General features: G+C 36.7%; 1 protein-coding gene across 1 annotated transcript; it reads left to right on the top strand.

Moving 5' to 3' along the window:
* Window positions 1–1,603: 1,603 nt before the first annotated feature.
* wfs1a (Wolfram syndrome 1a (wolframin)) lies at window positions 1,604–11,665 on the top strand. The gene is made up of 10 exons (XM_081362370.1): window positions 1,604–1,727; window positions 2,070–2,630; window positions 3,474–3,550; window positions 4,698–4,842; window positions 4,989–5,162; window positions 5,986–6,063; window positions 6,159–6,295; window positions 7,427–7,564; window positions 7,682–8,370; window positions 9,311–11,665. Exons 1-10 carry the CDS (start codon window positions 1,724–1,726, stop codon window positions 10,488–10,490), a joined length of 3,183 nt encoding a protein of 1,060 aa, XP_081218496.1. The 5' UTR covers window positions 1,604–1,723; the 3' UTR covers window positions 10,491–11,665.
* Window positions 11,666–14,361: the final 2,696 nt, after the last annotated feature.

Genomic DNA, 14,361 nt, shown 5'->3' with positions numbered 1-14,361 from the left:
CGATCATGAACAAATCGGTAGTGTGAATGAATCAATGACTCGTCAAGTGTCGCCACCTACTGGTGAAAAGGCCAATTCACACTATAAGGTTTTACAGGTTTTTTAAAAAAAAAATTTTTTACAATTGCTAGACACATTTCTCAATACTTAGGTCACTTTTTCAAAACTCTTCACAGTTCTCCTAACCAACTTTCAGCTTGACAGCAGTTAATTTCACATTCAAAATGCACTAAAACTACAGGCTACCTTTCATGTCTCAAATCAACTCGTTCTTCCATAACACTGGCATAGGTTGTCAACCAACAAACACACTTTGTCAATCATAAAACACAGACCTAAAAAAACACTAACATCAGGTAGGATTTGATACAATGTTTTTTTTTTTTTTTACTTCTTTACAAAACAAGAATGACACTCTCTACTGCTAATGTGTAGGCTATAGCCTACACATTAGCAGTAGAGAGTGTCATTCTTGTTTATGTCAATATTGGCATTACAGTAGTCTACAAGTTTCCTAGGTAATAAAATTGAAAGACTAACTTGTGTAGGTGTTAAGTTACATCTAATTGCTTTATATTATTTTAATAGTATTTGATTTTTTTAGATTCAGAATATATTTGTGTAGCTATTAGTGTAGAAATGGTGCAAATTTCTGTCTTATTCATTTTTGTGTTGTGCTAGGCAGGGGGGCCGCTAGGGGGGCTGAAAGTTAGGATGATTCTAAGGACCCACCCCTTTTGGGGGCCCCAGAGATCGAAGATGGAATGGGTGCGGTAGGGGGCCCAACCTCATATTCTTTCATAGGGCCAAAATTTGCTGGTGGCACCCCTGTTGCTAGGTTTTAAACTTAAGTTGATCAGTTTTGAAAAGAGTATGAAAACATGCAAATTGGCCCGTATTGAATTTTTTTGTGGTGTTTGTGTCTATGTGACAAAAGAATGAATGTAAATTGAAATATGTCATTATTGCACACATTTTGTGCCAAAGCAATGATATATGATCCACAGTTTAGCCACTTAAACTGATGTTGTGATCAGTGTGTGAAGAGTTTTGAAAAATGTATCTATTGAGAAATGTGTCCAAGCAAGCGATTGTAAAAAATAAATAAAAAGTAGTTTAATAATACCACATAAAAGCGTTATTGTCCGTTGGTATAGACACTAATATAGTTATCGTTCTTGGTGTCAACGGGCCTCAACTGCAGAAACTCCAAACTGCATCTTCTGTGAACAGCAGACATACACCACTATGCGAGCAAAAGCTATTATTTTATATTACTTCGTTGACATCTAGTGGCTGGCTGCCCATCATGTCTTACCAAGTTTACTTCACTGGACCGCTTTCATTGATTAAGAAAGTACCGAAATAATTATTTGACTGTATTCTAATCTTACCCGATAGTCTTTCTCCACAGAAAGACCGATGTGTTTTGTCATGCGAATCCAAATAAAACTAGTTTAATCCTTCGGGCAATGCAATGCGCTGCTCGATTTGCATCCAATCAGAGAGCAGAACTTTTTGATTGGCACTTGAATTATCCAATTGAAGCTTCGCTCTCTTGAGGTATGATGGATCTTAACAACTGTGATTCCTTAGTGGGGCTCTAGTGGTTTCGCAGAGTTGTAATGTGTGGACAGGAACGAAAACTTTAAAGAATAATCTATTTGTTACTGTGCTATGCCATACAATGTTTGTCTGAGGATCATCTGTTCAACCAGCTTAAATGAGTAAGTTGTTTTAATTCTACTTTCTTTTATTTTGAGTTATAAAACTACTTTTAATTTCAGCCCAGTTATCAGGTTTATCAAAACATATTGAAATATATATATGTAATATGTATAACTCTGGAGATATATATATATATATATATATATATATATATAGAGAGAGAGAGAGAGAGAGAGAGAGAGAGAGAGAGAGAGAGAGAGAGAGAGAGAGAGAGAGAGAGAGAGAGAGAGAGAGAGAGAGAGAGAGAGAGATTTGGTAGAAATGAGTGTAAGTGACATGAGGAAAACCCGATATTCTCTGTAAATGGTACATCTATTCACATTATGTTTGTTGTCCTTTAGGTGAGATGGACATTAATGCCTGTCCACCACCATCTCCTGAGACTCTCATGGAGGATAGGGCTAAACGTCTCAACCCTCCTGTTCCGTCCACCAAATCCATTCCTGGCACTGAGACGGCTGGCCCCCCGTTCTCCAATTCTGGCAGCCCAGACCGACCCTCTGAATCCCCTTCTTTAACTCAAGATACTACATTAAAACACCCTAATGTTAAAACCTTTAACGTTCCAGCCAAACCAACACCTGAGAAACCAACACCAGTTAAACCAACCCCTGCATCAACACATATCTCTAAAACTACTCCAACAATGCCAGCTCCATCACCATCATCATCATCAAAATCAACACCATTAATATTATCTTCTCCCAATGACCCAGCTACATCCAGCATGACCATTTCTGCTGATCCTACTCCTCCTGAGGGTTCATCGTCCACCACCAAAACACCTGCAGCGGGCTTAGGTAAAATCCCCCGTCAACGGAGCTTTTTGGCTGCAGCCCAAAAGGTGATTATGCAGGAGAAATTAAGAAAGGATGAGGAGCAATCCAAAGATGAAGAATTTGGTAAGTGAAGCTTTGCAAAAAAAAATGCTGTAAGACAATGTGGTATTTCTTTGTATGATACAATTTCAGTATATGATTTCCAGATTTCTTTGTCGCATTTGACTTTTGAAACTATTTCTTAACATGTTGAAACTCAAAAAGACTTATTTTGTTTGATATTTTTAATGGTACCATTTTAATTGTCGTTTCTTGATATACATTCAGTATGCATTACACTAAAGGAATGCATCTGACCTAGGGTCACCAGTGGGTCATGCTTGTGTGTGTGTGTGTTCACCAAGAACATAAATCCTATTTTTATCACAAACCAATGTGCTTCTGATGAGACTAAAATCAGAGGAATATACATTTATTTACTCTAGTCTGGTTTTGCTTTTCTTGGTTTGGTTTTGGTCAGTAATGTCAGAAAGTAATGGATATGTCAACCCTGAAGCATGATGAGTTATGTAACTTGCGATTTTCAATCAGATGCATTTAATATCTTTGGGATTATACTGGGGCCATACATTAAATCAGTGACAAAGAATCAAGTAATACAATTGGCAGGAAACTATTGATAAACTATATGTTCAGTAAAATGTCTTTATCTTTTCAGAAATACTTAAGTCCTTGTTTCCACTCATTCCATTCGGATTGTTCGGTAACTTTAATCAACATTAAAGCATGATCAGACTATTACAATAGGACCACATTATTCACCATGGATCTGTAGCACAGATGAGCATAGTTCATTTATTTAGAGCGAAATAGGAGGATTGTTGTTGATTCATTAAGACTTCAATCAGTTTAAAATCGTGTAAAATTGATGTTAACCTAATTTTAAGTCACTCTTATCTCTCCTAGATGATATGGATGAAGACCTAACTTTTGAGGAGCTCCTGGAGAAAGCTGAAGCTGGAGACCCTAGAGCACAGAGTAGAGTGAGTACTTGAAAACACACATGTAATAATTGAAATAATATTAAAATAGTCATATGAAATATCATGACAGTGTGAAATTGATTACTAAACAGTGGACTGAATCCTGTTCGGCAACTGGATTTCTTTCTTTGAAGAGCTCGAAATTGGGTTAGGCACAAACACAACTATCACAGTTAATACTTATAAATTGACTGTGATCAGTGATTCAGTGAACATTGTGTCATGGTTTTGGAACTGATTGGGAAGGTATTGTTGGCTTTGTGCGAAGCTTTTCTGCACTGGCCTATACAGTGCGATGAGTTTTTGTAATATTATAGCTATACGACTTTAAACAATCTACAGTGTATTTCGAGGTACGGATTCAATTCTGTAGTGATTTTGTCTCGCCGCGGTTGACAGCATGTCCTTTCTGGCGTTGTCATTAGTGTGTCTATTTTCAGCTTTCTGGAAGATGAGCCCAGCCTCAATATAACTCAAATGCTCCTGCATGCATGTAGGCTACACTTCAGTCAGAGCAAATGTGTCTGCAAATACAGACTCTGCTGACACATACTGTAAACACGTACATTGAAAGATGAGCCCTGACTTTTCTTTGAGTAGCCTACTCTACTTCCCCTTTCCTCTACAATGAATTCCACGCATATACCTTTTCTCATTCATATTTGATTCATTAGGATCAAGATATCAGGGCATAGAGCATGATAGGAGATGGAGATAAGCCTAGTAGATGGGCCAAACATTTGACGGCATAGTTCAGTTTCTGTTAATGATTTTGCACTAATCTGTCATGGTGTTGGTAAAGGGATACTTTAAAGCTCTTACTATGGTTTAATAATACCGTGGTTTAACATTTAGGCTAAGATTAGATATGGTTATATGATACTCTGTCTAGCTTTGACTCTCTGGGAAATTAGGCCACTTATTATTGTTCATCAAAACATGGTACAGGGACTGATGGGTAATGTAGTCAGTTGTGCATAATGTTGTAATCTAAGCAAACTGCACTCAAAAGATATTTGTATTATTATGCTCAAAAGTTCTTGAGGTGTTTCTAGAGGTAAGCAGTGTCATTTAACTCTCACAAAAAGGATTTTTGTATTGCATTGTATTTATTTATAATGTGTATTATTTAATGCGTTTGCTGTAGCTTGGTAAACACTACCTTAAACTGGCAGAAGAAAAAGACACAGAGACAAATAACCATAAAGCTGTTGAATGGTTGGTGAAGGCAACAAAACAAGGTCGGAGAGATTCTGCCAGACTACTTCAGAAATGCTGGATCCAAAATAAAGGTGAGGGGAAGCAGAAAGAACAAGGACCTCTGAGAACTTGCCTTCAATTGCTTCAATTATGTCAATAATCTGAAGATTTGTTGAAACGTTCATTGATACATTTTTTATTATTACATATGGATTCTTTTTAAAATTTCTACTGGCAGGCATCACACCAGAGAACACACAAGAGGTGAGAAAGCTGTCCTCAGAGAGTAAGTTTGAACAGGCAGTAAGGAGAGCAGCCATGACCATGTATTGGAAACTCAATCCTGACAGAAAGAAGAAAGTAGCCATGTCTGAGATGCTGGAGAATGTCAGCCAGGTCAATACTGTACAAGGTAATTCATTTCTTTCATTAATTTTATGCAACAGCAGTATTTTTCATTCTTGTGTACCTTAAAAACTGAGACAAGTGGCATTTTGACCAAATGTTGATTTCTAGGAGGCTTATATTTTTAAATAAACATGAACGGTAACACTTTACAAAAAGTTTGTTCGTTATTTTAATAATGTAGTAAATGTTGAAGTTAACATTAACCAAGATTTTATAAGTATATTTCACCCAAAAATGAAAACAGATTTAATTTAGGCTTTTATTCACATATAAATATTGATCAGCAAACATAAACAGAAGCTCAACCGAACCTGCTTGACGAGCAAGAACAAACCTCATTGGTTCTAGAGGAAGCTCAAACGTGCTGCGTAACACAGGAGAACGAACCTCATTGGTTCTTGCACGTGAAGCTAACATGTTTCAGCGAACACACAACTGATGTGTGAGTTGATGAATGTTTATGTGAATAAAAGCCTAAATTCAATCTGTTCATCATATAAAGCTATAAAGCGATAGTGTCTTACGATCTTGGTCGATCTTAGTGTCTTGGTTTTACGATCTCTTTATGAACTTTTCGAAGCGTCAAAGTTTCAGTTGCGTAGCTGTCAATGGAGAAACAGAAAGCTCTGATTTCATCAAAAATATCTTCATTTGTGTTCCGAAGACAAATGAAAGTCTTACAAATTTGGAATGACATGAGGTTGAGTAATTAATGGCAGAATTGTCATTTTTGGGTGAACTATCCCTTTAAGCAATGTTAACAACTGAAACCTTATTGTGTTACTGAAATAAATGTATTGATTTTGATAATGATTTCTATGTTACAGGTGAAGCTTCTGTATGTGGTGTAACACCCAGCATTTTTTCTCAGAGGAAAATTCTTGAGACAATGGTGTCTAATGAATGTAAGTGTATATGTGTATGTGTATGTGTAAATACAATACATTGGATCTTGTTCTGAAGGATGGTGAAAACAAAAAAAGTCTTCTTCCTTCTACAGCGGGCTCTAAGTATGTGGATGCGGAAGATTTTGTGGAGATGACAAAAAAGTTCACAGAAGGCATTGCGTGCACTCCCACACAGAGCACCTCAAGCGTAGATGCAAAGGGAGAGGAGACTTTAAGGAAAAGTGATACAGTGAGTTTTTTTAATTTTCTTCAAAGTTGTAAATTAAATAAAGATTATTGGATATTGTTTTACAACAGTGGTTCCCAAATCTGCGTACCCTTAATACTGCACATGTTTGATGTCTCTCTTACACACATCTAACACACATATTTGAGACCTTGGACTGCATCCGAAATCGCATGCTTTCTTGAGTAGGTACTTATATTGAATACTTACTTAGCGCTCAAAAAGTATGTTATAGAAAGTTTGAATCTGTGTAGTATGAATGTAACCCGGACGTACTACATTCGCCATGTTGCCACTGTCATGTGACCTACCAGCTTCAGTTGTGTCGCTTCACTGCCATTCATAAATCCTCTCCTGTGGCCTCATGGGATAGTAAAGTGTCCATTGTATGCACACTTCAGAATTTCGCCGGAAGAAGTAGGTCATCTGGGTACTTTTTGCCTAATCTCTTATGAGTACTGTGAATTCAGACATACTACTTTTGTCACACAATTTTTTGCCAACTAAATAGTAGGGAAGTATGCGATTTCGGATGCAGCCTTGGGGTCTTTACTAATGAGCCAATGAGTTGAATCAGGTGTTTGATTAGGGAGACATCTAAAATGTAATGTTTAATTCAGTGTTACTTTGCTGTTTCTTTGTATTGTATTTATATACTTGCAAAATCTGAACATTTGCTAAATTCCTAAAATGTATTAAAATACTGGTAGGTGTTTTATAAATATAGAAGCTATAACCATTTATATGTCCTTGAGAAAGGCATTTAAAATATATAATTTCCTCACCTTGATGTTGTTCCAAACCTGTATGACTTTCTGTCTTCTGTGGAAAACAGTTTTTGACCATATAATGAAACTCAATGGGGTTCAAAACGACACTGGATCCCATTGATTTGTATGGACGAATTTTTTTTTTCCCGAAATATATCTTCTTTTGAGTTTTGTTTGGAATGACATGAGGGTGAGTAAATTATGACGTCGTTTTTACTTTTTTGTGAGCTTAAAGTTCCACCAACGGGAGTTGCTAAAATCAGCTGCTAAATGACAGCTTGCTACTCGTTTATACATCAAAATAAGTCTTTGCAATGTTCCAAAAGATCTTGAAGAGTAAAAAAGTGCTACTGTTTTCATGCAGAAAAAAAATGAATTGGCCTCCGTTGCTCACAAGCGTCATCGAAAGTCTAGTTGGGGAATGACGAGCAGTGGGATGATGCTGGCTTCCAGACGCAGCGGTGCGATGAAGAGAGCCCTGGACATAAAAGCCCACTTCTTGGTGAAAAACAAATGAACCAAATTTACATACAAATGTTTGCTTGACAGCCACCATTGATGTAGCTATTTAACAAACTTCAGTTTGACACAAATAAAAATGTCCTTCCTTTCCCTGCAGGGTCTGCAGTACCCCCTCCATGCCATTATTGAGATGAAGGAACATTTAATTGACTGGGCATCTCGTGCTGGCGTCCAATGGCTGAGCACCATCATCCCAACGCAACACGTCAATGCTCTTATCTTCTTCTTCATCATCTCCAATCTCACCATTGATCTGTTTGCCTTCATCATCCCGCTCCTCATCTTCTACCTCTCCTTTATCTCCATGGCCATCTGCACACTGAGAGTCTTCCAGAGCAGCAAAGGCTGGGAGAACTTCCGTGCCTTCACCGCCCTTCTCACACGCTTCGAGCCCACCTTAGACGTGGAGCAAGCGGAGACCAACTTTGGCTGGAACAACCTGGAGCAGTACCTCTACTTCATGATATCCGTGTTCTTTGTGATCTTCACTTTCCCGGTTGCAGATAAAGGCTGGATCCCATGTTCAGAGCTCTCCACGGTAGCCATCTTCTTCACAGTACTGAGCTACATGAGCCTGGGCCCGTCTACAGCAGCGTACGCTCGAAGGGCGTTCATCATCGAGGTGGCTTCATCTTTGTGTGCCTTGACCAACAAGTTGCCAAAGGAAATGGTGATGGCCAGGATGCTGGGACATATTTTCACAACCATCCCTCTAGGAGAATCAGTGGTGGTGGAGCTCAGTGTACCCTGTGTGCTCTACATCTACCTTTTCTACTTGTTCTTCAGGTGAGGGGACTGGTTTCACATAAACCTAGTTAAGGGAATGTATATGCTATACATTCTATTGGATTGGACAGGGGTTATTATAATTAACTACATCCAAAACCAAAACTACTATAAATCTTTTTATTAATTAAAAATTAATCTGAAATAAAATTAAATATAAATATTGGATGAAAAACTAAACAGAAAATGTAATATGTTGCTTTGGCAACTAAGTTTAAGTTAAAGCTTGTAATTTACTAACTGGAAATAAATAAATAAAAACTAAAACTGAAATAAATTATAACGTAATAGTAATAAAGTATTAAAAACCAAAGCACATAACAAAATGACTAAACAAAAAACTAAAATTGGAATGAACATTGAAAATAATAATAAAAAATAAAATACGAATTGAAAATACGAATAAACACTATAATAGTAGATAAATAATAATAAATAACAATGGATTGGATGTGGGGGAACCATTTGCTCTGTCTATAACAAAGAAATTGTTATTTAGACATTTATTTTTTATCAATTTAAATGTATAGATTTATACTTAAAATTTTGAATGTCTAATTTTTCAATATTTATGTAAAAATCACACATGCATTTATTTTTCATCGAATTTTACTGTTTTAAAAGAAAACAAAAGAAAAAAAATATTATCTTTGATTATAGCCAATATTATTCCAGCAAATATTACGTTTTCTGTACAAAGAAATAAATTGCAATAATTACTGGAATTACTATAATTATAAAAGAAATTAATAGAAAGTTTTGCTGGAAAAGGAAGGCAACAAAATGTATGTACATTATTTAAAAAAAATAAGTATAGCACTGACCCAAACATGATTTTAAAAATGTAACATAATATTAAATTTTAACATGATATATTATTACATTGGTGCTTGAATATGATGACCATACCTAACTGTATCTCTTTTTTTGGCCTTTATAGTATGGCACGCATGAGGGGATTCAGAGGGACGTACTGCTTCCTGGTGCCGTATCTAGTCTGCTTCGTGTGGTGCGAGTTCTCTGTGGTTCTGCTGCGGAATTCCACCATCATCGGCCTTATCCGCACCTGTGTCGCCTACTTCCTCTTCCTGTTCGCATTACCTGTCTTGGCTATGGGTCTGATGGCGATGCTGCTGATTCAGGTGGTCAAGTGGTTCCTGGAGCTTGAGTTGACTAAAATGCTGGTGACGCTGGCAGTGTGCGCCGTCCCAGTGATGCTGCGGCTTTGGACTCGATTCAGCCTCTCCATTCTAAACGTCTTCCGTTCCATCACGGACAGAGGCCCAGTGAAACTGATCCTCCTGTGCATCACTACTGTGATTTTTCTCTGCGGCGTCTATGTTTATAACGCTGAAGGTCTGAAGGTTTATAACTCCACACTCACCTGGCAGCAATATAGTACACTGTGTGGCCCACATGCCTGGCAGGAGCACGGGATGGCTCAAACACAGCTCCTCTGCAGCCATCTGGAAGGCCATCGTGTCACATGGACAGGAGTGTTCCGTCGTGTTCGCGTTGCTGAGAAGGAGAACGGAGCACAGTCTGTTATAAACATTCTACCGGTGTTCATGGGCGACTGGTTGCAGTGTCTCTACGGTGAGGTTTATCCGAAGTGTGAACCAAAGAATAATACGTCTCCGGTTGTGAATGTCACGGACGTCGTCCCAGAGCCTGTCAACACCACAATGCTGTTCCTCCAGCAGGAAGAGGACGAGCTCTGTCGAATAAAGGAATTTGCTAAACACCAATGCCACGTTAAGCGCTTCGACAGTTACCGCTTTGAGGTGACGGTCGGCATGCCGGTGGATGGGGTCACAAAACTCGACGATCCGGCAGCTGACATTCTCCTAATGGCAAGCCACGAGTTTAGACAGGTGCTTCTTAACCTCGACCCGGGCAGCATGGTAGAGTTCAGCACAAAGCTGGAAGGGAAGTTGGGTAACAAACTACCTGCATTTGAACTGAAAGCCATACACTGTCTGGACTGCAGCTCCTCACTGGTGCCCGAGGGACGACAGGTCAAGATTGAGCGCAACTGGAGGAAAACCATGCTGAAAGCCATTAAATTTGCATTTGACTTTTTCTTTGCTCCGATTCTTTGTGCTAGGATCAATGTGTAAAAAAAGAAGTGGAAGGAAAGATGAGAGATGTGTAAATCTGAATCGCAGTCAAAGTGTTTGGAGATTTTTCCTATTCGAAGTACAATGAATTTGACGATTAGAGCTCCAAAAAGAGTTTGCACATTTTATTGGTAATTTTTACATTCTTATATTGAATCAGAGATCTTGTATTATTGTTGTGGCATTGAGAAAATTATAATTTTTTAAATATTAGGCCGATACCCCTTTTCTCTGTTGCTGTTATAAAATTGTGCATGCTTTGATATTCAATCTACACCTTAACTTTCATTAGTCACAAACATTTTGTGATGCATCCATAATCCATGTAAAATACACTGAAATATGAATATTATTTAGTTTCATGACAGTTCTATTTTTAAGTACATTATAAAATGCTTTGCATATCAGTTGTTATAGCAAACGTTCATGCAAAATTTAAATTCTGTCATTTACAAAGGTTACAAATTAATGTTTTATCCAATGAGTTTAAAGTTTTTCATTCCATATTTTATTCACCATCTTTTTAAGTAAGCTTTGCTCAAATTAAAATCCAACATGTGCAAGATGCTGAAAAACTGAGATGTTTATATAGAAAAACAATTAGAAATCAGTGCAGCAGTAAAACAAGCCTGTGTGAAGGGGCTCTGTTTGATATTTCTAGATATTTCCTTGCTTTTTTTTATTTTAAACTACCAGATCTATGTAACCACCAAAGAACCACCATTTCTGACCTTTATTTTTTTTTCAAAGCTTCAGAAATTTAGTCTGACCTTTGCAACCCAAATGATTAAAGCACATATCAAATGATTATGATCCATGTGCAATGGATCTTTATTCACATTTTTTGATGTTTTTGTTTCAAATTTATATTTGTCATGAATAAGAATGCATGGAAAAACTTTTGTTTAGTATTTAGAATATTTATCAAATGAAGTGTGTTTCTGTAAACATGAGCCTTTTACATGTTTTTTTTTTTAATTGTCTACATTATTCATAAAAATCTACATACACCCACACAGCATGTTCAAACTTCTTTGTTGTTACTTTGTTGAATGGAAAAGCAATCTTCACTGAGATATTTTCCTTAAAGGTCCTATGACAAGTAGATGTAAAACCTGTTTACAGTATCTCTGGGATTATGCTTTTATTTTTGTGAAAATGAATAAAATAATATAAAAAAATCACTATATGCATGTCAGATTTCTGTGTACATGTTTTTCTATCCCGGTGGGGACTTCAACCTGAATGCACACAAACTCATGGGGACTTGTGTCACAGTGGGGGCCTCAATAGAGGTCCCCCTGGGTACACAAGCTTATAAATCATACAGAATGAGTTTTTTTGGAAATGTAAAAATGCAGAAAGTTTTCTGTGATGGGTAGGTTTAGGGGTCGGTTAGTGTAAGGAGATAGAATATACAGTTTGTACAGTAAAAACCATTAAGTCTATGGAGAGTCCCCAAAAAGATAGTGAACCAGACGTGTGTGTGTGTGTTAAATACACAGAAGCAGACAAGAGAGACTGAGAAACAGCACTATGACAAAAACAGTATAATCTAAGTGGGTATACTGAGATCATTAATTTAATCACATTCTTCCATTTGCCTCTTTTATTTTTCCATTAAGTGTAAATAGAATATGTTTAGGCATCATAGATATACACATTAGTAACACTGGATAATGATAAACATGCGTTTTTGTGTATGCTTGCATGTATAGGCCTATTTCTGTATGTGTCTGTGTGTGTGAGAGAGAGTGTGTGTGTGTGTGTGCCCTGAAAAACTCAAGCCATTATTCCCTGGTTGCATTGTGAATGTGAGTGTGTGTTTCACTGCATGTCTGAGAGGAAAGCATGAAAGAATTCATAATGGCGGAAGGCCTATCGCCATAGTAACAGGATGTAAGAGAACGAAAGAGTGAGAGAGAGAGAGATGAACAGAGTGAAAAAGCAGAGAAGCATTGTCTCAGGGTACAAAAATGATGTGAATGAACTACAAATGTAAAAATAAGAGTAGAGACTGATTGTAAGAGGCACAGCCTCTTGACACGTAAAGCAAAGAGTACTAGAAAAATGGGACAAGGAAACGCGTGAACACCGGAAAAGACAGAAAAGTTAAGGAAAATGAGAAAGCAAGCAAGCAAGCTCGCTCGTCAGTTTGAGAGCACCCCGTTAACATCGTAACACTTTAAAAATGGATTCATTAAAAGCACATGTTTGACAGTTACATTCATTCAGCCTTTTTCATATAGCAAAAACAATCACTGACCTCCGTGTCATATTCTACAAAGACAACCCCAACAATTCATTACCACATCTACACCAAACAAACAGTCACCCTTAAGCTGAATGGCACCTTAAATGAAAGAGTACCCGCTGTGTTCTTTCTACAGTGGATAGAGACTTACATGTACACCTGTGTGGTCACTGAAAACACAGTGTGCTGAGAGATTCATATTTAGAAATGGTTTACTAGCTGGTACATATTGGAATGTTCCAGATTCAATAAAAGTTAAGCTATTTTGCATGTTGTTAATGACCAAAAAAACATAATTTTGACACATCCTCACCTATTTTGATGCACGTACAATGGAAGTCTAGGGAGTGTGAACTTGTGAAGGCATTGAAATTTGAAATTCAAAGTTTTGAAAGTATAGCCATAAAATAGCATTATACATGTTAAAATGAAACTAATAAATCTGATCTAATAAATTATTAACTTTGGCTGTGCTATCATAAATCATATTTTTCATCTCCTGACCTGTCACAACCACATAAATTTGGTAAACCTGGTAACCTGCGCAAGGACAACAAAATGGGACAGGAATTACATTGGCAGTGTTGGGTAAGTTACTCTAAAAAAGTTATTAATTACTAGCTAATTACAGTGTATTAGATTACTGTACTAATTGCTCTCTAAAAAGTATTGCATTACTTATTACTCTCTAAATCCCATATCATCCTCAACCAGTTGAACAATACAAGGATAGACACGAAACTGTAAATAAGTAAATAAAGTAAATAATACACAATTGCATAAATTATCAAAGTGTGTAAAAGGAGGTTACATTAAAAACATATATTTTAACATTAGACGTTGAATTTTGATGTTAAATCCATTTTTGTTTTATATAGAATTTCTAGTCTATAAAGTATGTAATACAATTACATCTGAAGTAACTGTAATTAAATTACAGAAAAATTAAGAGTAATCCAATACTTTACTTTTTCAAGGGAAAAGTAATTCAATTACAGTTATTACACCCAACACTGTACATTGGTAATGCATAACCAAAAGTTCATTCTTAAAAATAAAGGTTTCATAAGTTTTTTTTTTTTTTTACAGCAATGCCATTTAAGATTTGGGTTCCCCAAAGAAAATTTCAGTGAACAGTTCTTACAACTTTTTTTTTTCTCTAAATGTGAAAAACATTTTAATAAAGAACTTTTTTCCACAAGTGTGGGCATACCTGTAGGTCAGAGTCTTTACAATTGGTCGCCCATTACGACCTGCAGCTATACCTTTCTCTATTTCCATTATAAAGAACCTTTTGTGCAATGTAAAGGTTCCATGAATGTTCTTCACGGAACCATCAATGCAAATAAAGAACTTTTATATTTAAGAGTGTTTATTCGTTTAGAAGAGTGTCCCACATCTAAAAGGAGGATTTAGACTTTATAGCTGAAATAAGCACACTTTGTTGTACAGAAGAATTCATGTAAGCCAGTGGTTCTCAACCAGGGGGCCTCCTTATTTTAATTAATTTGTTTAGTTTTTTTCTTTAAAGAACCAGTATTATCACAATCTTTGGAAACCTGGTTATATGAGGAGATGTAATTTTAAAAGTGTGACTTCTAGACCTGAAAAAGTCAT

Source organism: Scardinius erythrophthalmus, assembly GCF_964197995.2.
Source record: "Scardinius erythrophthalmus genome assembly, chromosome: 3".
Taxonomy (NCBI): domain Eukaryota; kingdom Metazoa; phylum Chordata; class Actinopteri; order Cypriniformes; family Leuciscidae; genus Scardinius; species Scardinius erythrophthalmus.
This window is presented reverse-complemented; position numbering and strand designations above follow the sequence as displayed.

Bases quoted from the DNA above. Each gene is read 5' to 3' on its own strand.
- wfs1a (XM_081362370.1), top strand. The intron at 5,163-5,985 runs GTAATTCATTTC...TCTATGTTACAG, and splicing joins CCAGGTCAATACTGTACAAG to GTGAAGCTTCTGTATGTGGT. The intron at 6,296-7,426 runs GTGAGTTTTTTT...GTTTTCATGCAG, and splicing joins CTTTAAGGAAAAGTGATACA to AAAAAAAATGAATTGGCCTC.